This window comes from Daucus carota, chromosome 4 (genome assembly GCF_001625215.2).
Source record: "Daucus carota subsp. sativus chromosome 4, DH1 v3.0, whole genome shotgun sequence".
Classification (NCBI taxonomy): Eukaryota; Viridiplantae; Streptophyta; class Magnoliopsida; order Apiales; family Apiaceae; genus Daucus; species Daucus carota.
In genome coordinates this window covers 35196490-35220726 of record NC_030384.2, presented here as the reverse complement: position 1 = coordinate 35220726, position 24237 = coordinate 35196490, and the positions used below count along the sequence as shown (strand labels likewise).

Below are 24237 nucleotides of genomic sequence, written 5' to 3'. Positions count from 1 at the left end.
GCTTCTGAATGCAAAAGAGTATTGTCACTCTTTTAGGTTGCTGTACAAATTGCAGAACAAACCTATTCAAAGCTACTTATTAAAAGTAAAGGATTCCGTTAACAATGCGGTTTGTAGAAATCGGGAATCGGAACTGATCAGCTAATCAAATTTATTTGAATTGGAAAATTTTAGTCAAATCCGAATGTATTGATAAATCGAAAAAAGATTTTTTTAAAGATTTTGCAACTTTTAGGCTGTGCATCTCTTTCTTTAAAATCAACAATTATCCAACAATAATAATAATAATAATAAAAGATTGTTACTGTGATAATCGACTCTCAAAACTTGGAATGAAAGGGTAAATACATGAAAAATCATTGGGATGCCCATAGCATGCTTGAAGAAGAAGCAATCGAAGATACTAAAATAGTTGTACTGATTTAAACAATAGAGCTATTATAAAAATGACAATCTTGTAAGTTGATATGACTACATAGGTTAGGGAGACGACCGCGCCAAGGTCGCCGAATGGCTCGCAACTAGACTCTCAAACCGGTCGGAGCCGTTATTTTAATTTTTCTCAATATCAATACGAAAAATACAGGATCAAGAGTTAGATATGGTTTCCCATACACAGAACGCGTCTACTTTATGTGCATCAGTGCATGCTTACACACTTGAAGCTTTGAATTTCATCAATAAGATTTTCCTCCAAAATTTTTATTGGTTAGATTAAAGTATTCGCCATTAACTTCATATGATAATTGTCTAGGAATAATTATCGATATATCACTCTCATGAAACTACAAAATTGAGATTTTTACCTTTAGTAAGAGTTGCTATTAGTTTTTCAACAATTATAGATAACGTATGTTAGGACGAAACAAGCTTATTATATCAAAGTTAAACTTAATAGGACGACATACGATTAATTTCTTGTCATATATTTTAAATTTTAACAACTATAATAATCATCCAGTTCAAAAAAAAAAAAAAACTATAATCATGTGAAGAAGCTCAGTCAAAAGTTTAAATTTCATTTGTTTAATATTTTTCACTGAACCAAGTTCACATCACAACTTTGACGACATCGATTTTGGACCAACCGCTTTCTATGATTCCTCTTAACCTTAAATCTTTAAAATTACTAACACATATGTAGTGTTCCAAATTTAGAAACATTTTTTTACGATGGTGTGACTTGTGAGTCTGTTAGAACAGTAAATTGATTTTGGTTGATCAAACCATACACACAGATGAGGATGTTGGATATTAAGTTGGTATGAATTTGAATTCTGATTTGAGTTAATTTTTGAAATGAATTCTAACCGGAGATATGTAGTTTTATGTAGTTAGTTATTTCAGAATTAGAATTTGATTTACCTAGATCGAACATAACCATAGGTATCATTTTATTTTTCTGAATACAATAGAAAAAAACAAGACTAAGAGGGAGCGCACCAACTGGAGTTCTGTGTCCATAAGCGGTTTCAAAGTAATATCCTGAGGTTTTCACAACCTCTCCGGTTCTCAACACTGAGAATGCAAACGTATAAACCACGTTCTTCAAATATGATGAGCAGATCTCTGTAATCGCTTGCTCATCTTACCTTGTAAGCATACCATTTATATCATTATTGTAACAAAGATGGAGTACATATATCTTACTAATACATCTTCGCTAGCTCATGATACACAGAGTATTAGCCTTTGTTTGCACAACATTTTTCACTGCCAAACTAGTACATATATGTGTGTATACAACTAAACTGGGACAAAAAAGAATCATCATTCGAACTATTATATTACAAAGAATATTGCGGGACAACAACATTAGCAAGGTTGCAGTGTCTGTGCTCTTCAGCTTCTGATATGTTGCGGATCAGTTCAGATCTTGATCCCCATTAAGTTGGCATCAACTGTTGAGAGAGCGGGAAACAGCAAAAGCTATTACCACACATCACGAAGATACCTTCCACTGATCTGAAGATTTTTCACCAAGCTCTCAGCCTTACTGCTGTCCAAACCTCCCTAGAATTATAAAGCAATCAACCTATTAGTCAACTTCCATTTGGAATTTTGAAACTTAATGAATTGAATCATGATAACGAACATGACCCAGACACTTCATAAGTTATAGCCAATCTACCTATTTTCTTTGCTTTAGTACGTTCTAATTTCAAGTATTTGTCTGAGCCAGTACTACTAGGTAATCACCATTTCAAAACTGTTTTGGGGGTCTTAGACAAGGTACATATAATTTTCAGACAGCATCTAAGCTGTCTACTAATTTATTATCTATGCATACAGGGTTTCATACTTTCCAAACAAAAGAGTGAGGATAAGATCACCAGAACATTATCAGAGGCTATAGAAACCAACATTGGAATGCAAGTAATTCATCAATTTTTGCTACATAAAAATTCAAAAAAAAAATCAGCATACCTGTTCTTGTGCAATTGTGTGTAGCATCCGATGAACATCCCTGGCCATGCCTTTGGCATCACCACAAACATAAATATATGCTCCCTGAGAAACCATGTCCCAAATTTCTGCAGCCTAGTCAAACAAAAAGAGGGAGAGAAAGAAAGATTAATATTTTACAGACAGTAGACAAAATAAATTAAAATTCAATCAAGACGGCTCTATTAGCTTCATACTTTCTGGCTCATTTTATGCTGCACATATTCCTTTGTTGGACCCTCGCGTGAGAATGCCACAACCATCTCAGACATTGCGCCAGTTTCAACAAAGTTGTTGAGCTCGTCACTGTAAATAAAATCCTGTAATAGCAGTCCATATAGAAATCAAGTTAATGAATTGAGTCCCATGTGATGCAATCAGTCGTGCATGATTATTAAATGATGGCTTACCAATTTCCTGTTCCTGCATCCGAAATATAATACAGCAGGTCCCAGCTCAACACCGGACTCTTTCAAAGCTAATCTTTCCTGGAACCAAGACAAACTTTTTTAAGTCTAATGAAAAGATGAGCAAACTAATAATGACAAAATGAAACACTCTGTTGCAGAAATACCTGAAGGAATCCCCTAAAAGGGGCCAATCCAGTGCCAGGACCAATCATAATAATGGGTACTTTAGAATCAGAAGGAAGTTTAAAATTGGATTGTCTAACAAAAATGGGTGCCCAGCTGCAGTCATTGCTTTCCGCCGATGGCACAGCATTCTGTAAATGGATCAAAATTCAGTTTGGAATAATGAAGGATTAAGCAAAGCATCTCTACTTACTATTTGAACCTTCAGATTTAGATAACGAAAGCTGGCCTAGTTACATAGGACAAATAGATTGGCGTTTGCCGATTATCAATAGAAGAAATCCATCTAAAAGCGAAACATTGCTTATTAACTAAATAAATGGGTGGCATTGAACTTTACAACATTTTAAACCTCCATATTGACAACACTTATACTTCTCTGAAGTTATTACCAATTTCATCACTATTAAAGGCAAATAGAATTATTAAAATACCTTCATCCAAGTTGAACACACCCCTTTGTGGATACGTCCTGCGGGAGTTTTCTCATAAACCAATGCACAAGTAACATGAATTCTTGACGGAGCAATCCTGCAAAAGTAAATATGAATAGTTATATGCAACTGTGAAAGTATAATTAGGTGCATGAAGTATTTTCTTGCTATACAAATACTGCAGCATGAAGATGGTACCATTTAAAGTTTTGAAGAATTCTCATTGAATCAAGAACAAAGGTACAGTTATTATTATGAATCTGATTAGCCAAGGTTTGTAGCAGTAGACTAGACATTTAATGCACTAAACTATATTAGCAGGAATTGATGAGTGAAACATAACAGCTTTGTTGCAGTATGAAAGCAGTAAAAATGTAAGAGAAAAATTTAAAAAGGGTGAATATTTACTTTGGCGAGGAAGAAATAGAATAGTATCTTGGCTGCAACCGTGGCACAACAGATGCAAAGAAAACCCCAAGTGGAGGTTTGGCTGATGGGAACTCTGTGAGGACCTCAAGCAGGCTTCTCTGATTGGCAACTACCCATTGAGCATACTCATCCTAAAGAAAAAACAATCAATGTCAATATAGAGTAAAGGAGATCTAAATTGAACCTGTGAAACACCGCAAAGGAATCTGAACCTTTCCAGCAGGGGATGCAAGAAATCTCAATCGTTCAGCTTCAGTAGGATCTGATGCATGAGCTGCTAGAGCAAGTAGAGCTGACTGCAAGACATATTTAATGTTTAGTCATATCATAAATGTGCATAAACAATGCAGTAGACAATAAAATGAGAACCTACCTTCTTTGGAGAACTTAAAAGATCTGCGTATCTGGTCAGTGCCTGCCTCAAAGTGCAAGGTGGGAAGGGAGGTAGCAGGGAGCCTCCGCTAACTGGTGTTCCATCCTCCTCCTCGGTGTGGATGGAGAAAAAAGTGTCTGGTGATATAGCCAGTAATTTTTCAGCCTCCTCAACAATTTCAATCAGGTTCTCCGTGTACACTCCAACATGATCACCAGTCTCATATCTGAGTGTATAAACACATTACTGTTAAACTTACAGTAAAACCATGAGTTGCGACTGTTTTACTTTGCATATATGTAGGAAAAAAGTTAATTAGGAGTACCAATTAAAAAAAAGATATACTTGAACTATATGTTGCCTTATCAACAAAGTGTAATAAGTAGGAATAGAAAGATATTTACGTGAGTCCGGTGTGGGAAATGTCAAATTCCAGATGAGTGCAAGATCGATCAGATTCAGGCGTATGAAGCTCTCTTTTTACAGCCACATTAGCTCTACACACATAAAGTAACATAAAAGCATATATCAGGATAATGAGTGTCTTAGTATATAACAACATGAAAAGAAAGATTAAAATTTGCATCACTATTAGATACCTGCAAGGATGCTGGGCATCATAAGTAGCATGACCATTTGACAGACTAAGAGTTCTATCCAACGAAGATGAATCCGTTTGATCATGAAAGACCACCCGATATTCTAGGACAGCAGCAGTATAAGGAGTGGCAATAGTTCCATCCTCTTCATCCCGAAGTAGGTGGTCTAGCTCAGGCCACACCAACTCTCGCCTACATTGACAACAGTTTATAATGGTAATCAAGCTTCCATTTATTAGGATTACCAAAACTTGATCCATTTAACATGCTTGTCATATAATATTGCTTAGATTGTCATACCATGCTGTAAAGTCATCCTCAATGCATTGATCATCATCTCCCATACCCACTGGAACAAGACGCTTGGCACCTGCAGAGGGTGAAAGAAATATAACACTTGTTATAAAAACATACATAGAACTTGACAAGGAAAGTTAGTAATATTATACTGCACACAAGCAAAGATCGGCATCTCTACTGATGCATTAAATTATCAATACATCAAACGTAAAAATAAAAAACATAAAATAAAGTCTTCAGATTCACATACCCTGCTCTGTAAGGCCATTGTCCACATCCTTTGCGATCTGTTTTTCAGAAATTTACACGAAATAAGTATGGTTGTACAAGTGATATAAATCAAAATCCTTTTTTAAAGAAAACATAGGCATTAAATATACACCTTGTTAAAATGCTCATACTGTCTGTTGCCCAGGCCAAATACTCCGTACTGAAGATTATTAAGCCATTCCCCCTTTTCTTTTCCCTGTTTAAATAATAAAATTCAAAATTAACCACAAATCTAGCTTAACACTGACAAGTGCACAATCTTTACAAGGCTATTGACATTTACCTCTGAAAACCACTTGTAGAATCTAGCCGCATTGTCTGTTGGTTCACCGTCACCATATCTATACCAACAATAAACGATCAACTTAGATAGAGTTGCTATGTTAAATACAGCCTACAGAAACAACAAATACAGCATATAGTATATTGGTCCAAATAACATGGTAAATAACTGAACTCACGTGGCTAAGAAGAAGAAAGCGATGGTTTCCTTTTTAAATTTTGTCTCGTACTCATCATCTTCAGCAGCATAATCATCCTGTAAAACAATCCACTACTTTAGTCGATCACATATATAAGACACAAATCCAAATGCATCAACCAACAAATCAAAAAGTAGAACTCACCAAATCAATAACTCTGAATGTAGCCTTCTCGTATCTCGCTTTAGCTTCCTCCGCAAGTGCCTAATTAAATAAAAATTCATTTAAGTTCAATCAAATTCATTAAACATTAAAAATTATTTTCACAAAACAAATATTCAAAAGAAAATACATTGATCATGATACATAACTTTCTAGTATTTATCAAGAATACTACTCCCTCTGTCCCAACCATTTCTTTACAATTTCATTTTTGGGTGTCTCGTTTACATTCCAAAACTTACAAAAATAGTCAATCGGTTCCACTACTTCCTCATTTTTCTTCTCTTTCCATACTATTTTTACTCCACTATCTCCTTTTTATACATTAAAAATTAATGGATTCCACACCTTCACCCATTTTTCTTTCTCTTTTCTACTACTCCCTCCGTCCCATTTTACATGTTCCTTTTTTTAATCCAACTAACATTTTTTCAAAAGAGACATGTAAATTGGTACAGGAAGTACTTTATACATTCCCAACCTCCGTGCCCAAACTATACGTAAACAAAATGGCCGGGAAGGAGGTAGTGCGTTCCTGTATCTCCATAGTACCATCTGTCGTCGGTCATTTGGGAAAAAAGAATTGGGACAAAATTTGAAATACTTAGCATTCCCGTAACAGTATAGTATCGAATAATTATAGAAATGAATTAGGGATTAATAGAAACCTTGGCAAAGCCTTCAGCGGTACCAGTTTGCGTGCCGAAGAAGATAGTAACCTTCTTCTTACCATCATCAACTTCCTCTTCCGGTTCAATTCTCGGTGCAACTAACTTAACCGGCTCCGAACTCTTCGCCGACTTGTCATTCGATCTCCGCCACACGAAAACAAAAACACATCCAATTAAAACCGCAACCGAAGTCGTGAGAAGCATCAACAGCTCCCGATTCTCCAGCAACAAAGCCAGCGAAGGCGACGAAGACGCGGCAGAGTCGGAAGAGTTGGTGAGGTCAGCAGAACCTCGTTTTAAAAAAGCAGTCATGAAATCGAACGGTGACAACTTGACCTCTCCGGACTGCATCTTTGACGATTCTGTCAAGTGACCAGTTCTCGTAAAATCTCGGGAAATATATGAAGTTATCAACGGCCGGCAAGTGAGGAAATTATATAGGAAGAGGAGAGGAGTGTTCCAAATGTTGAGATTCTGGAATATGGTTTGGGAGATGAAAACAAGGAGGGGGAGAAACAGACGGTTAGTACTTGGCAGAGATGGTTGGGAAAATATGAAGGGAATGGTTGATAGATGGGGGTGGGGGTTTATGAAGGCACGCAAGCCAAGCGAGGCCAGCCAAACCAGACTCCTCTTTCGGACTCACCTACCACCTCCTCTTCGTTGTATTTTACTCCATTTATTATGTCGGTCCCTGACATCAATTCGGTGTCTTAACTGATTTTATGTTTTAAATGTCAACTTATATATTTCTTCCGTATCAATTTAGATGAGCCTTTTGTTCATTTCTCACATATTAAGGAATATTAAATAATTGTTTTTTTTTCTATCTTTGTCCATATTTATTGTGTTAGGGCAAACCCAACAGTGATCCAAAGATCCAAATTTGGGGCAGATTACCCCAAATTCTCCTCTAGCAGTGATCCAAAAAGTGATCCAAATTTGGATCAGTGAATAGTACTGATCCAAATTTGGATCACCACTGTTCACTGATCCAAATTTGGATCACCTACTTTATTATAAAATAATGATTTTGTTATTTCTATATCTTTCGTTTATTGGATTTAAAATTAATTTGTGATTATTAATATTTAATGAATAATAGTTTATAATTAATAATTAACAGAATTAATGTTTTAATAAAAACTTAGAATAATAAGAAAGCAAATTTCATTGAAATTAAAAAAAGAGTACATTACATGCATGAAATAAAAATTACATAAAATGCATAAAATAAAATTACAATATCGAGAAATGACTAGAAAACCGTACGGCAAATATAAATTTTGATTTAATTGAACAGATTATTTTTGTTTCCTTCTAGATAATCAAAATATTGTCCATGGCTATTCATATCATTTTGGGATACTTGAGCTTCATCTTCATTGGCTTGATTTTGAGTTTAATATAAAATTTATGTAATATAATATACAAAAAATAATTTGGATTAGAATTTGGATCACGCTGCTGGAGTTGGTCAGAAATTTGGATCAGAATTTGGATCAGTTGGTGATCCAAATTTGGATTTTTGGATCACAACTGCTGGAGATGGCCTTAGACTTCTTATTGTATATAAGGTTTGTCTAGTGTGTGCCCATGGGCACATGCTAAGCACGGAAACTCATAAATTTGGTATGCTTTCATTGGTGTGGTTGATTTGAATGCAGGAGGTCATCATTATTAAATGAGTGTAAGCCAATCAAAACTTAGAAAACTATCAAATTTTGTGCTTATTGTGTGCCTACGGCCACGGGCACACACCAGAAAAATCATTGTATATACTAGCTACTGGTACATTGGTATGATGAATAAGAGAAGGTAATGATGGAAGATGATTGATAAATATGCATTGAAAAGAGAGAAGCCCAATTATTTTGGGATAATTTTTTTCCCAAAAAACTCATCTAATTTGGGATGGAGGAAGTATGTTTGAAACATATATAGTTTGATGAAGATGAAATGGAGAAAGAATTAATTAAATATATACATAAAAATTACACACGTAAAGAATGAAATGAATAGAGAATAGAATTTAAAAAAAATGTATAAGAAATTTTTTATCGAGAAACAAAGATGCACGAAACAATAATAATGAAATAGGAATGATTTTAGATTTTTATGATAAAGATGGTACATAAAAAGACATGTGATTAAGATTACCCGTTCAACTAAAAATAAAAAATATTGAATTGTTTTCGTACATTCAAATTTTTTTCATTTTTATCTTTTTTATTTAATCCAAATGAAGACACGTATAAACTAATCGATCAATCGTTTCATTTTTAAGAAAGGAAAATTTTCACAACAACCAGTATATCAATAAATGTCTGATGAGGTTTAATTTTTTTAAGAGTAATTAGCACTTTGCACCCATTAACTTTGGTCGTTTTTGCGATTTGGTCTCCAACTTTGAATTATAGCAAAGTGCATCCCATAATTTATGAATTTCAATCAGATTGCACCCGTTTGACTAATTTCCGTCAAAAACTAACGGTCAATATTGAAGACATAAAATTTGAATTTCGTAATTAGCATTTTGCACCCATCAACTTTTGTCGTTTTTCGATTCGATCTCATATATTTATATATCGCCAGAATGCATCCCCCAACATAAAATATTTAAGTATTTACAACCTTTTAATGAATCCCGTCAAATATTACTCCCCATGTCCCCCTCTTTTCTTTACGTTACTCTTTGGCATGCTTTTCAACGCTCATTTAAAGTATAGTTTCATAATATCTTTTTTTAAAAAAAATCTCTGAATAAAAATTTGATGTTTTAATTTTTATTCAGAAAAAAATATTAGAAAGAAGTTATAAAACTATATTTTATAAGAGTTTCAAAATGCGTGCAAACGGTGAACGTAAAAAAAATCAACATATAACGTTAAATGGCACGGGTAAAATTTGTAAACACTTGTTCACTTTAATAAAGATTTCTTGTTTGCATTATCTTATCTTGTTCTTTAATTTCAAATTTGTGTGAGAGTTTATACTTAAAAGATTCCAAAATCATTATGTTTTAATTTTATTATTTAAATGGCAAAGTAGTGATTTAAAAAAATTATAAAAAAAAAAGCTAGCATTTAATAATATGTTTGGCAGCCCAGTTCTTTAATTCACCAGTTTAGTTTTGGATTATTAAACACCAAACCCATTCTCTTTGTTTCTTGTTAACAAAAGCAGCGATACAACCTCCTGTTTTCGTTTCATAATCCCCAACCTTCACATATCTTTTTTTTTCTTTCAATTGTTGCGTATTTGTCTTTTAAAATTAAAGATAATTATTGTTTAATTACTGATATATCCAATATATCTAACGTCATCTGTTAAAATTAAACGATAATTTGGTTTTATCCGTGCTATTTAATGTTAAATGTTAATATTTGACGGGAATTTGTTAAAAGGTTATAAAATGATTGAACTTTTTATGTTGGAGGTTGCATTCTGCCGACATATAAAAATATGATACCGAATCGAAAAAATGAAAAAAGTTGATGGGTGCAAAGTGCTAATTACAAAGTTAATACGTTCCGCCGTTAAGGTTGACCGTTAGTTTTTGACGGAAGTTAGTCAAACGAGTGCAATCTGATTGAAATTCATAAGTTATGGGATGCACTTTGCTACAATTCAAAGTTCGAGACCAAATCGCAAAAACGACCAAAGTTAAAGGGTGTAAAGTGCTAATTACTCTTTTTTTAAACATAAAAACTTTGTTCAGGTAAAAAATACTGACTTTTGGGATGGGAATATATCTCGTGCTACATGACATATAAAATGTAAAATAAGGTAGATAAATGATTATGTTATGTTAAATATTTTGGAGGGTGAAATAATTAAGAAAGCGAAACTTATCTGTTTTTATGACATATATGTCTGCAGTGTTGACGGAGAGATGCGAATCACCCTCCATCGCTGGTTTACTCATGTGCCATCATTGAAACAGCGTCAGGGTGTCTTCAACCTTACATACCGTATTGGCTGTGGTTGTGCCACATTTTTTTCCTTTTTTTGCCGCACCCAGTTTTATAATCGAGCCACACATTAGCACATCAAAATCATTTTGAGCCACTCTAATCGGTCCTCATAAAATAAGAGACTATTAAACGCCCACGTGGAGAGCCTTACTTTTTCATTTTTATTTCGAGTCTGTACAGGCGTGCAGTATTTGAGTTAGTTGTAATTTGGTGACTATATTGGTGTTTCATAAACTTAAAATAAATAAATTGAACATGAGGTTTGGTTTAGGTTGAATGATTTTCGTTTGAGATTTATAAATTAATAACTTGTATTTTCATTCACGGCAATAATGTATTTATCTCTTGTGCTAAGCATGATGCAGTTAAAAGAATAAATGTGTAGTGAAATTTCAAATCATTTATTTATTAAAATTGTATATTTTACTAATAATAATTTTAATAACGCTAATATATTATTTTGAAAATATTATAAATAATTATAGCCAATCACTTTGTTCAATATTGTTGGAGATAAATAGAACACATAAAGATTTAATATTATTAACCGATCAATTATATTTTCTCTAGAAGAGTTAGTTTTTATAATTTTTTATATAATAAATGGAAATTAGAATAATATTCATTTATTTATCATCAATTTATTATAATTTTTTTTAATATTTGTGTGTCAATGGCGGTAGTTTTCGTAGCATTGACTAATTTCATCTAAAAAAGTCAAAGAAACTAAGAAAATTGCAATTCATATATACAACTGAAATCCGTCCACGTGAGAACTGAGAAATGAGAATTCAGCTGCATCACTATATTGACCGAATCATAAAGTTTTGGGGTCCAGCCGTCTAGGCGCATGGACAGCGTGGGAGGGGACGCGGTCTTGGCCTCTTGGCTCTTGGGTTGCCTATACAAACAATTTGTTTGAAACAAATGAACAATTTAATTTATTTGCAGCCCAGTTTCTTTATGCTATTACGGAGAATTCAGAATAGTCCTGGAATACTTGCAAAAGTAACAAAACCCGAATATTATATTTTCACTTCTGATTTACTCTCGCGTCATTTTTTAATTGTTACTTTAACATTTTACACATAATTTAAGAGAAAGAGGAAGGTATTTTCATTTATTACTTTTAAATTTTTTTTAATGAACAAAAATATAAACTACGAACTTTAATTTAAAAATGAAAATACTGATAAAAATTTACTTTTAATTATCTTAAATTACGTGTAAAAAATTAAAATGACAACTAAATATGGACGAAAGTAGTATCATTTATAGCATCCAAATCCATAACGGAATACATCACATCCAACAAATAAATTAATACGTAATACTTGCTTGTTTGCTTGATTGATAAAGGGATGTCGTATTTAATTTATTTTTTATAAAATTATGTGGACTCAAAATATTTTTAAATATTCCACGACACACTCCTCGAAAATTTTCTGTTTTGGGCGAGGTATGCTCCATCTATTTGGGCTTTCTCTCATCTGTCAAAGACTCAAAGCCATGAACATGAAGAGTGCTCTTACATCAGCCGACTCGAAAATTTTGAAACCTGGAGGGTGCATTCGAATCACTATCGCTTTTAGTCATACCGGATCAAATTTACTCCATATGAGTCAAGGTCTTGCTCGTCTAGCTCATCATTTTATCAACCAGATCTTCTATCAAGTTGAGTGAGCCAACTGTGACCAACCAACATTGACTGCAGGTAGCTGGCAGTTGCTGGATCATGCACTACCACGCCACAGATACTGGAGTAGTATTATTGTATTAACTGTCACGTATTATTATATCCGTCTGTTTTTTCTCATTGAGGCGCTGAAATGCAAAACCTATGGGCTGTGTCGTTGCAATATAAAATTGTTCACACAATTCGCACGATCTCGCTTCTTTACCCGTGTGCTACAGAATTTATTCAGGGACAAAAAATTACATGAATTTAACTATCATTCTTCGCCTATTTGTCAAGAACTTTATAAAGTTCAAGCTTCGTTTCACTTTAATATTTTTTACGTTCTCTCCTCCTCCCTCCGTCCCCGTGAATTGTATACACTAGGGGACGGGCACGATCTTTAATACTCCTGTAAAATGTTGTTTTTTTAAATTTTTTTTTTAATAAAAGTTTGAATGTTATGTTTTTATTCAGAAAGAAAATTTTAAAAATAAGTTATACAACTATATTTTATAAGAGTATTGAAGTGTGTGTCGAGCAGTGAAAAATAAACTTATAGAATTAAATGGGATATAGAGAGTACATTTTAGTGTGACTTCTTCTAAATAATTTAAGCTGGATAAAAAAATAATTTTAATTATGTTTTTTTATTTTCTTTAAATGAATAAAAGTTTGCGATTTATGTTTTTATTCTAGAAATTTTTCTAAAAATACTAATCAATAGTGTCTTTGTTATGTATTTTAAATTATCAAAAAGACTTTCAAAAAAAGACAGAGAATATTATAATATTTTGCATTCATGATATACATTTATATTTTCTATGTGACTGAACCAAACTAAAAATAAAAAATTGGTCCTAGGAGATTTGAAACTTGAGTAGATCAAAAAGTTCTTTGGGCTGATTTTACACAGGTCTTAAAATCACGAATCTTTAGATGCGGGCCATCTGGGCTAATGTGAAATTGGGCTGGATCGGGATCTTTTGAAGAACAACACATTCTTTTAAATTCAATCACAATTTTGTATTATTTAAATATGAATATTTCTTAATAAAGAAATCTTTTGGAGTTCATAAAATATAGTCTACTATTCGATCCAATTACTTTATTTTGTATGAATTGGTACTTAAATTACTAGACATGCACGAAGTAAAAATATATGTTAACATTTTGAAGTGTTTCCTCAAAAAACATCTTGAACGGTTTTCCAAGCAATATTGAAAATAATATCCATGATCACTTAGGTGTCGTTTAGTTCACATGCATATGAAATCAGGTATGAGCATTCTAAACTCATACATGATATTTGGTTATAAAAATTAAAATTTCAAACTCATACCTCATACCCCAAAATATAGATTTTTTTATGCCCAAGAGGGTAGATGGGTATGTGATGAAGGCATGTGATTTATTTCATCTTTGTTTTTATCTTTATTTCAGTAATTAAATATTAATTTTTAATACGGCAATAATCAACGGTGCATTAACATACAATAATAATTTTAAATTCTTTTAATTAATATATATTAATATTTTTTTTTAATTTGAATATATTGATTCCAACACTCAACCAAACACATGATTTCACATGTGATACCTTTTAACCCATATCACCCTAATCCGATTCCTCGTTCCAACCTCATACCATGCTTCATTGTAAAAAAGTTAAAAACCACTAAACTTGTAGGACGGGCGAGTATACGGAAGGAGAGGATCCGTTATGTACCATCGAGCGGCGGCATAGCTAAAACGGTATTTTCATCCAAATCTGTCAAACGTCCTTCGGAAGGAGGATGCTGAGCTTCAACTGCACATTAGCGAGAATTATGGGATGGCTGTATACAGAAGGCATACGTTACGTACCTTATCTGTTAGGGAGCTGCGGTGACATATCTAATGCAGCCTCATATGTAACCCTTGACAGATACGGGCCGGTATATGGAATGCGGTAAGCCCCGGCACATATAAAATAATTATCAAAGGACCGTAACCTTCATCTGATGACTTCATCCATATCTGTTAAACGTCCACTGGAAAGAGAGAGCGAGCACAGTGGAGGGAGAAAATATACTGCTGCTTTATTTTACTTTTATACCCCCGCCTAACAGCCTGCTTTCATTTTGCATTTCCCCCGAAATGCACCGGTACATTCGAGAATATGCACCGGTACTCCATGTTGTTCGTAAATGTGCTGCACAAAGATTACAAACCAGTGTAAAAAAATTTAGACATTGAAGACAAAAATTGAGTTTTAAGATTATTAATTAAAATAATTAATTAATGACTAAATTAACTGCTAGCAAAGAGATTTCAATATAGTTTTCAATATTGAAATGAAAATTACTTCTTATGAATGATAAAACGGTGTAATATTATAAACAAATGATCATTTACTAAAATATTTAAAGGTTGTTCTTTCTCAAAATTAATATTATATATATATATATAAATATATATTTAAATTAACATGTCCATAGTCGACTAAGATATTGTCTAGAGTTGTATGCAATAGTTTTTGATAAAATGCGAGTGAAAAATTGTTTGGTAAATCTAAAATCAGCCTTTTCGAACATCAGCTTTTACTTGAAAAACCACTTTTGTCAAAGTCAGGTCCACCCATGCCTTTGAAAAAAATCAACTTTTCAGCTTTTACAGGAAGCTATTATAGATTTCACTATCAAACCTCAACAAAATCATTATTTTTTATATCATAATTCAAATTAAATATAGATCGAAAATTGGTTTTTAAAAGCCGACTCCCTAATCTCCTCTAATAGGGTTTGTTCATTTTCAAGTAAATCGAGGGGCTTCCATCGGTTTCCTTTGGAGGAAAGCCCCAACCCCTTCATTGTCGTTTACCCTCTTTAATTTCCACTCAATAAAACTCAATCTTTTGGATGTTTGTGTGTCTCTACTTTTGGAGTGTGTGTTTTGTCTCTCTTTTTGGAATGTTTTGTTAAGTTTTTGTTTGGTTATGATTGGGTTTATTTAGTGTTGAATCTGTTGAGAATGAGTTTATTGATTTTTTTGGTGATCTGCAAAGCTTTATCGAATCTGAGACGGAGGTGATTATTGTAAGAGCTCACCTTTCACAACCAAAGATTGTTCATCGTTCACGGTTTTACACTTTCGGCATGTCTATAGTTGGTTTCCGGCATATAAATAGCTGGGGTGTCTTTGGCAGGTCTATAACTGGTATCCGGCATGTACGTAGATAGCTATGGTGCCGCTTTCCGAATCTCAATTTATGCGATTGATGTTTCTGAACATTGGGCTAACAATGGTTTTTATGCGACATAGTTAATTGTGATGTTACTATTTCCAGAGACGTTTGTGCAATTTGGATCGCTTGGGATGTCTTTAATTTCGTTTTTAGCTTCAACAATTTTTAAATTATATGTGTTAAACTATCAGAAAACAAATCATCTAATTGTTGTTGGTATGTTGTTTGTTTTACCACCTGGTTGTATCGACCGTTGGGGGTTTGTCCCGGCTGGATTATATTCAAGTTAATGAAATCTTCTTGCGTTTGTCAAAAAAAAGCATAGATCAAAAAAATCGTCAAATAATTATTTGATTTTTACAACAACAATTTTTCACCAGCACGACAATTTTAACAGCACTGTTAAACACACCCCAAATTTTGATAGATGTTGCAAATTCAAATATTCAAATATCGAATTCAAATTTAAATACGAACAAAAGTCACAAAACTTGCAAAATAGTTATGTTTTGTAGCTCTACAACAAACGAAACACATACAAGATACACCGATTATAAAGAGACATACTGAAAGTTCTTAAAAGTTTTATTTTCTTATGAATAAAAGACTCATTATTAATAATAAAAATTATTAAAAGTCTAATAAAAAATTTAATACTAAAAAATATTATATAATATGAATTTTTCTCGTAAATAAGGAATTTAGCCATGTGTTGTATCTGTTTTCATCCAAACTTGATCATGCAAAATATAAACGTAATGTCTAACCTGTGCCCTTTAGGGCACAGGATAAGCTATAGTTACAGTCATTAAATATGTATGAGTATCAGTGTATCTTCATAAAACTAGTTAACGCTTTATTGATATTAACTGTATATTCATTTTTGTTTTATCTTTCAAAATTTTAACTTTATACAAAACTTTTATTTTATTTCTAAAAAATATCATAGAATATAGAATAAATATTTTATCAAATTTTATATGACAACTTTTAGTTGATTTCCTCCTACAAATAATAATGAGGCCCCCCTGCATATAAACTAATTTTCTAATTATAATAAGTCATCTAACTAAAATCAACCAAATTTATATTTATAATAAATTTATTTTAATTTTAATATTATTAAAAAATATATAATAATTAAAATCATAATACAACATGAATAAATAAAAGTTACTTGATAAATGTGAATATTTCAATTATCTTATTAGTAATTAATGTATTGTTATAATAATGATGAATTATATACAAAAAATTAGATGTAATAAATGCTTAAAACTTATTCAGATCAGCTGTCAATCACCACCCAGCTGTATTAAATACACACTGACTTGTGCCCGCAGTCACGTGCAGAATCACCGAAACTCAATCCGAGGCTCAACCCTGCAGCCAATCAAAACGCAGGATTCCCCACACACGGATCAAACTCCCATCAACAATAAACACACATCAACACTCCAATCCAACGGCCCAAAACACATCATCCTCCCGCACAGCCCAATATAAAAACACCCACTCTCCCCATTCAACAACAAACCCATTTCACAAATCTTAAAAGGCGATCAATCATAAGCTCAAAATGTCAGGGAGAGGAAAGGGAGGCAAAGGGCTAGGAAAGGGAGGAGCCAAGAGGCACCGCAAGGTCCTGCGTGACAACATCCAGGGTATCACCAAGCCAGCCATTCGGCGTCTGGCTCGTCGTGGCGGAGTCAAGCGAATCAGCGGCCTCATCTACGAGGAGACTCGAGGTGTGTTGAAGATCTTCTTGGAGAATGTGATTAGAGATGCTGTCACGTATACTGAGCATGCGCGAAGGAAGACGGTTACCGCTATGGATGTTGTGTATGCGTTGAAGAGGCAGGGCAGGACTCTTTATGGATTTGGGGGTTAGGGTTTGTTTGGAAATGTTAAGGGCGTGTTTGGTGTTCTTTTTAATGTTCTCAGTATGTAAAGGAATTGTAGTTGTTGGTATCAAATGTTCGAATTCGAAGTTAAATGGAATTGCGTTTGTTTCAACTTGTTTTACTATTTAATTATCTATTTATGATTAGTCATAAGTCTGTGTGCTAAATCCATAGCTCAAATCGACAAATTCATTGCTCTGCTATTTTTCTTCAGATGGAAAAATTACGATGGTGAAATTTTAAATTATTGCCCTCACAGTCTCACTAGCTATTCAAACAAGCCCATTCTACTGGACTCTTGTGTCACAGATGCATGTGTGTAGTTTTATTTAAATAGGTCAATTCAGCTGTAAAGATTGGTTTGGTGGGCCTGTATTTTTCTTTTCGAACTTGGAAGCCATTCTATTGGGCTGTGTTTGGAATTAGTAAGCTGAATATAATATTTTCTTCTGCCAAAATATAATGCGGAATTCAATTTTATAACGTTATGGGGATAACTTAAAAATACTGAAGGGTAAATTTCATCTTAATTAAATAAATTGTACAAAAATAAAACAATGTAGAAGATGTTATCTAACTCTGGAGTCGGTATGGTGAAAATAGTGTGGAATGTGGGTCAGGCAGGGCGAAAGTCGACACATCCAAAATACCACGTACAATCAGCAAACATTTCCTGTGCATTCCCCGGTGTAAGGTTATGTTGACTCCGGTGCATTGTAATGTCTTTCTTTTCGAACTCATGCGCACACTTATTACTCTTATAACGTATTTATAAATTTGTTAAAATTATGAGTTAATTACAAAACGTAAATTATTGATATTGGCAAAAATATTTTAAGTTTAAATTTTTATTATTAAATAATTTTTAATTTTTATGTCATAAAATTATATCTATAAATTTAAATATACTCCCTCCGCCCCCTCAATTGTTTACATTGGGGGGACGGGGACTCGGCACGCATTTGCTCTCATAAAGTATAACTTGATATATTATTTTGAACTCTTTTTTCTTTTGAATAAAAATTTAATTTTAAAATTTTTATACAAATAAGAATAATTTTGAAAATAAATTATGGAACTATATTTTATATGCGTTTTAAAATGTGCGTCGAGCAGTGTAAAAAAATTGTAAACAAATGAGGGGACGGGGAGAGTATTTTATTAATCTACTTAATGAGGCGTTTAAATATTTCTGTTTAGTTAAAAAAATTTCCTCTCAAAAAATGATTTCTGTTTTATATTATAAAATCTTTACACATGTGATGATATCTATTAAAGAGTTATTTTTGAAAAGACGCCAACACAGATATGAGATTATTATTATATAAATTAATGATTTCAGTTTTATGATAAAATTGATACCTCTTCGAATAAATTAAATATCAGAGTTGCTCTATTGAAAGAGTGGTACTGAAGAGTACCGTTCATCATCCAATAACCAAATTACAGATTCGAACATAATTAAACATAAAAATAAGAGAGCCTAGATTCGATTTCAAGACGAATGGATCCGGTCATACAACACTCCTGTGTGAGCATCTTAATACTGAAGTGTAACCTTCTCAGCCATAATCACCCAAAAGATAAAGTTCTAGATAATAATGTTAAGGTATGCCATGACAAACTAACGATCTTATTAGTTATTACTATATCAACTAAAACTAGAAGAATCTTGAATTTTCAAATACGAATAAGGAGTCCCCTCAATTTTAGTTGCAATAGATAATAATTGATTATTTGTCTAATTTTTAGACTAACGTTGTCTAAATGTAAAATGCTTTAACAAATAAACACATATTTGTTCAAAATATTTCGTTGTTAAACAAATTCATTTTCGATCTCTAGACCTCATTTTAAATTTTAACAATAATTAATGGAAAAGAAGAAGATTGTCACTTATTGCCTTGACGAAAAATAAAAGGCATAAAGTATCTGAGCTTAAGAGTTAAGATGGCATCATGGCAGTTATAATTCACAGAAAAGGAAGAAAGTCTTAGCTTAATATTCAAGAATACGATGATTCGTAATAATAAGAGACTATTCCACTGTGTCGGATCTTCATAAGAAAACAAATGATGGAAAGATTCGGCCATTAAGCTGTTGGGGTCCGAACAATTACAACTATTTCAATGGCTGGCCGAACCAAACTTAATTAATCTATATAACATATATTAATTTCCTGGTCTTTAATTCTTCCAGAAGCTCATTACTTGATACTATGATAATACATGTTGGCAATTTCTTGTTTCGCTACTTCCTCCAGAAGCCAATGACAATGAAATATAACAATACAGTTTATCAATTCGTACCAGATGTTTATTGAAGATTCTATGGTTGGCTACATTTTAACTCAGTACATGATTTAAGGTGCCATTTTTAAGCCTACATGGTACATGCCATCCTTGAATTATAATCATGATTAATGATGTTTTTATCCCTTGGCCTGATTTAATATTCAAAACGTTTGGTGGACATAGATTTCATCTTCATCCGTTGCGTATTTGTCTTACTCATTGTCCCATTCTGCTTGTCTCTTCTCATCCCGCTCTCTAATAATGCCACCCCGCTCTTTGTTTTCGTTTTAATTTTAAATCCCCGAAAACACATTTGCTCTATACGGCTAAGACAGATGATATTCCGTATGTATTTTAACATATTTAAAAATATAATTCATTATATTTGTAAATTATATTTCAATTTTCAAATACGAGTCTACGTAATTAAAAAAGACTGATGGTTTTGAAGACAATTCAGATATAGAAAATAAGTGGTTAGATGAATATAGATTAGCAGATTTCAACAATTTGAAATGACGAAGATTTTAAAAGGGTAACGACTAACGTTTTGAATCGTAATGTTCACAATTCACTTTCGTTAGACTTTTATATAAAGTTGATTTTTCTTCTGAAAATATTGAGAACTTGTCTCTTCTTTATTCATTACAAATCCGAACTCATTTAATGAAAAAGAACAGGTCACCCATTGTAATAGCACTTCTATCGTCAAACACAGAGTAAATGAGAATCATTGCTATATAAACACTGTGCCTATCTCCCCATGTAGCGAAAAGAAAAATATAGTTTCGTCATTTCCCTACCCATCTCCATCTAATAAAAATGGACTATTATAACTCACGTTACCAAGATCAACAAAACGCAGAGCAGCAAGAAGAGGACGACACAATTTCTCTCGCTGATTTCCCCATGGCTCCTGACCAACAAGACCACTCGTCACCACCGGAGAAAATCGATGTTTTCGAGTTTTCGACCCCGAATAGCACCATGTGCCATGCAGAAGATATCATCAACTGCGGCAAGCTCATACTTTTCAAAGAGCAAGATCAGTCTCCCTCTTTAAATTTGCCTCAGTGGCACAAAAGTCCTGTTATGCATGATCATGCCTCGGAAAGCTTATATAATCGACGAAGGCGTTCGGAGTCATTGACAGAGCTCAAGATCAGTGCATGCCGATCCAACAGCACGAATAGTATGAGAGGTATTAACATGAGGACCAGCCGGTCTCTTGATTATCAGAAACTGAGCAGGAACTCGAGTCTGAGCTCTGATTCACCGGATTATCGAAACAATAGCAGAGGTTCTTCGAGGTTTGATGCGAGTGCTGTTAAGGTGCCGAAACCTAGGTGGTATATTTTTATGTTCGGCAGTGTGAAGTTTCCCCCCGAAATAAATCTTCAAGATATCAAGAGCCGACAGCTTCATCGTACCACGTCCAAGTCTCTTTTTCCGAGTTTCGAGGTTGTCAAGAAACCTCCAACCAATCGGAAAAGATCATGGGGAGTTCTTAAAGTTTTGAGCTGCAGAGACGACGCCAGTGTCAATGTAACCGCGCCCCTTGCTTGTGTGCCGCGAGTTTGATAATTAGTCATTTTACGCCCAAATTTTTTTGTTAAACCGGTGGAGTCTGAACCATTTTGTGCGCATCTCGACTAATCTGGTTAGACGTACTTGAACAACACTCGTATCCTGAGCATGGTATCTCGCGCCCAATTATTATATTACATCCGCTGAAATGATAATTTTTGAGTATTTAAATTTTTGTAATCGTGTGCTTTATTACCGAAGAACTATTAGTCCCGGTCCCTGTTTGACCAAAACGGCCCTTGGAAAGCTGAAGCTGCATCATGATTATGGTCAAGGAACGGCAAAAGAGCGATAATAATATTTCTGGGGCGACTTTGGTGGAGGTTACTATAATTATATCACTTGACGTAGAAAGAAAGATTGAAGATAACGTAGAGCAGGTTGTGGGAGCCATGAGGTAGAGTAATTAATGATAATCACGAGGCTCCCGACATGGTGATGAATCATGTACAGTTGAGGCCTGCTTAGTATAATAATGTTACAGTACTATTTCTTTATTTTTATCCTTTTGGATTTGGAGTAATATGAGGAATAGTATGCCTTTTATATGTTTCGTCTGCATCCATGTGTGTTGTGACAGGGGCATAATTTGGGAAGATTAAATTATGTTGTGTCGTTATATAGCAATTAAGAAACATAAATCGTCTGTGATGGAGTATAACTTCCGGTGCTAGCCAGTTGCATGAATTGGTCCATGTAAAGTGTCAGATGACCTGCCCAGTTCATAAAGGCAGTACAGTAACAGTTTCTAAAAAATGGGCACATCGACAAGGATGGCCTGGCCACTTGATCTTAGATTTTTTTCCTTCATTTGACAAACCTGCTATAATATGATATGTAATTTAGTAATTTAGCTTGCAATTGCATTTCATGTGTTCGTCGAATGTGCTTGCAGAGTTGCAGTATCTGATCTCTGTGCTCTACGCTACAATAGATTATCCAATAAAATCTAAATAATTGACGGGCTACATTAGTGTGTATCCATCGTTCTTTATGTAAAAGAATAGATCAAGAATGAAATTTCGGCCTCAGCACTGCATAAAACAAACTTTGCAACACGAATTATTTCGCATAATGTAAATCATCACCCTTAAAAACGCTTCTCATCCCAACCTAAAATTGAACTGGTAGTTTTCATGTAATTGCTTATGCTCTCCATTTGCATCTGTCCAGCATACAATATATTCAGAGTCGCTTTGAGCTTCGCCATGCCTTGAAAATCCTCTAAACCTTCCACTTCCTCTTCTCCACACAAGTCCTTCCCATTCACAACCACCATAGGAAACCTCACCTTGTCATTACCCACCAGCTCTTGAAGCTCTATCAGATACTTTGGCTCTTTTGAACAGTTCCGCTCTTCAAACACAACATTTCCACTCACCAGATTCGCCTTTACCAGCCCATTCGCACCTAGGCCATTGTTAACACTAGTCGTGTAAAGAATCACCTTGTCGTCAGATGGCCCACGCCTCAGAAAGGATGATGAAGAACTGCCTTGCAACTCTGTACTCCTTACCGTTGGGAGGCGGCATTCTGGGAACTTGGCAGCCAATTTTTCTCGAAATAGATTGACAGTGTTTTGGATAAAAGTGCTCTGTAACCTGCAAGTGATAACAATGCACAAGACATTTCACACTTGTTCAAGAAACTACGGGCATAGTATTTCGCGCTCAGCGGAGAACAATTTTTAGCGTGAGAACGCGAAGAACACTATTATTCTGCTGTAAAATAATGCAACATTCAAAAGGTGAAATTTTTTCCAAACAATTGTTCTGCACTTCTCAATTGTGCCTCAAACATAAAATCATTGTAAAATCAGTGAAGATTAAAAAATATTACCCCTGTACATGTTCGCCAAATATATTTCCAACTTCAGCCAGAGCTTCTCGCCACTTCTCCACTTTGTGGCTGTGCCTCACGCTATGCTTTTCAAGCGCCACACCGTAATTCCCGAGCTGGTGCCTAATATCTCTGATTTCAACCTCATAAAATATCGGCATAATGAAATACCTGGAATTCTTCTTGCGTTCCAGGATGAGGACGAGTTCATCAAGACACCACGTGGAATACGCATAATTTTGGGAGAACACAATTATGGCGCTCATAGAGTTTCGAATTCCCTCTTTAATCGTCAAATCTACTTCGTCACCGACATGGATGTCATTTTTGTCCATGAAAGCTACAAATCCTTGGGCTTTCAAGGCCTCATGCAAGAAGCAAGTGAAGTTGTTGCGAGTTTCCCCTTTGAAGCTCAAGAAGACATGACAAAATGAGGCTTCTTTAGCCATTGACAATCAGCCTTTCCAAACCAGATACTCAGAAGAGGAAGAATTTACTAATCCAAGACATGATGTAAACCAGATGCTCTGATATAAATAAACCAAATTAGTTGAATAACTCTGTTAATAAATCTAAAGATTAAGTGAATTGGTCAATGAAATTAGTACATAATAGCAAGTTGGAAGCTTGGATGAAGTTTCCATGAAGTTGAACAATAATAAGCCGGAGGCAAGTCAAATATTATGCGCTCAAGGTTATGCAAATTGCAACTGCACGTTCTCGGCTTATGCATAATCAATAATTTACAATATCTTAATGACACTGGTTAGCTCAGTCAAGCGAAATTTCCGCAGCTAATCAGAAATTATGTTTTGATGTTAGTATATCTTAAAATGATGCTGGCAATTCTGGGTTGGAAACAAATTGGATCATCATATTCATACAGAGAAGGCTAAAAGATCGTTTAAGATTTTTATCATTGCGTAAGCATTTCCTCTGGCTGAAAGGACAAAAGAAGTTGAGTGCTTCATCAGTTA

General features: G+C 34.0%; 4 protein-coding genes across 4 annotated transcripts; 2 read left to right on the top strand and 2 right to left on the bottom strand.

Moving 5' to 3' along the window:
* Positions 1–1588: 1588 nt before the first annotated feature.
* Positions 1589–7473, bottom strand: LOC108218751 (NADPH--cytochrome P450 reductase 1). The gene is made up of 18 exons (XM_017391842.2): positions 6756–7473; positions 6070–6129; positions 5905–5981; positions 5727–5784; positions 5556–5639; positions 5424–5460; positions 5174–5243; positions 4874–5065; positions 4679–4771; positions 4275–4500; positions 4114–4197; positions 3881–4032; positions 3473–3569; positions 3020–3169; positions 2856–2933; positions 2643–2765; positions 2428–2541; positions 1589–2013 (listed from the first exon to the last, which is right to left on the bottom strand). Exons 1-18 carry the CDS (start codon positions 7107–7109, stop codon positions 1933–1935), a joined length of 2130 nt encoding a protein of 709 aa, XP_017247331.1. The 5' UTR covers positions 7110–7473; the 3' UTR covers positions 1589–1932.
* Positions 7474–17157: 9684 nt separating this feature from the next.
* On the top strand, positions 17158–17652 carry LOC108216432 (histone H4). Its single transcript, XM_017389192.2, has one exon. The coding sequence runs from the start codon at positions 17216–17218 to the stop codon at positions 17525–17527; it is 312 nt and encodes a 103-aa protein (XP_017244681.1). The 5' UTR covers positions 17158–17215; the 3' UTR covers positions 17528–17652.
* Positions 17653–20656: 3004 nt separating this feature from the next.
* Positions 20657–21415, top strand: LOC108217312 (uncharacterized). The gene has a single exon (XM_017390148.1). The coding sequence runs from the start codon at positions 20657–20659 to the stop codon at positions 21413–21415; it is 759 nt and encodes a 252-aa protein (XP_017245637.1).
* Positions 21416–22344: 929 nt separating this feature from the next.
* LOC108216646 (disease resistance protein RPV1-like) lies at positions 22345–23835 on the bottom strand. The gene is made up of 2 exons (XM_017389472.2): positions 23261–23835; positions 22345–23022 (listed from the first exon to the last, which is right to left on the bottom strand). The coding sequence occupies exons 1-2, from the start codon at positions 23707–23709 to the stop codon at positions 22512–22514; spliced, it is 960 nt and encodes a 319-aa protein (XP_017244961.1). The 5' UTR covers positions 23710–23835; the 3' UTR covers positions 22345–22511.
* Positions 23836–24237: the final 402 nt, after the last annotated feature.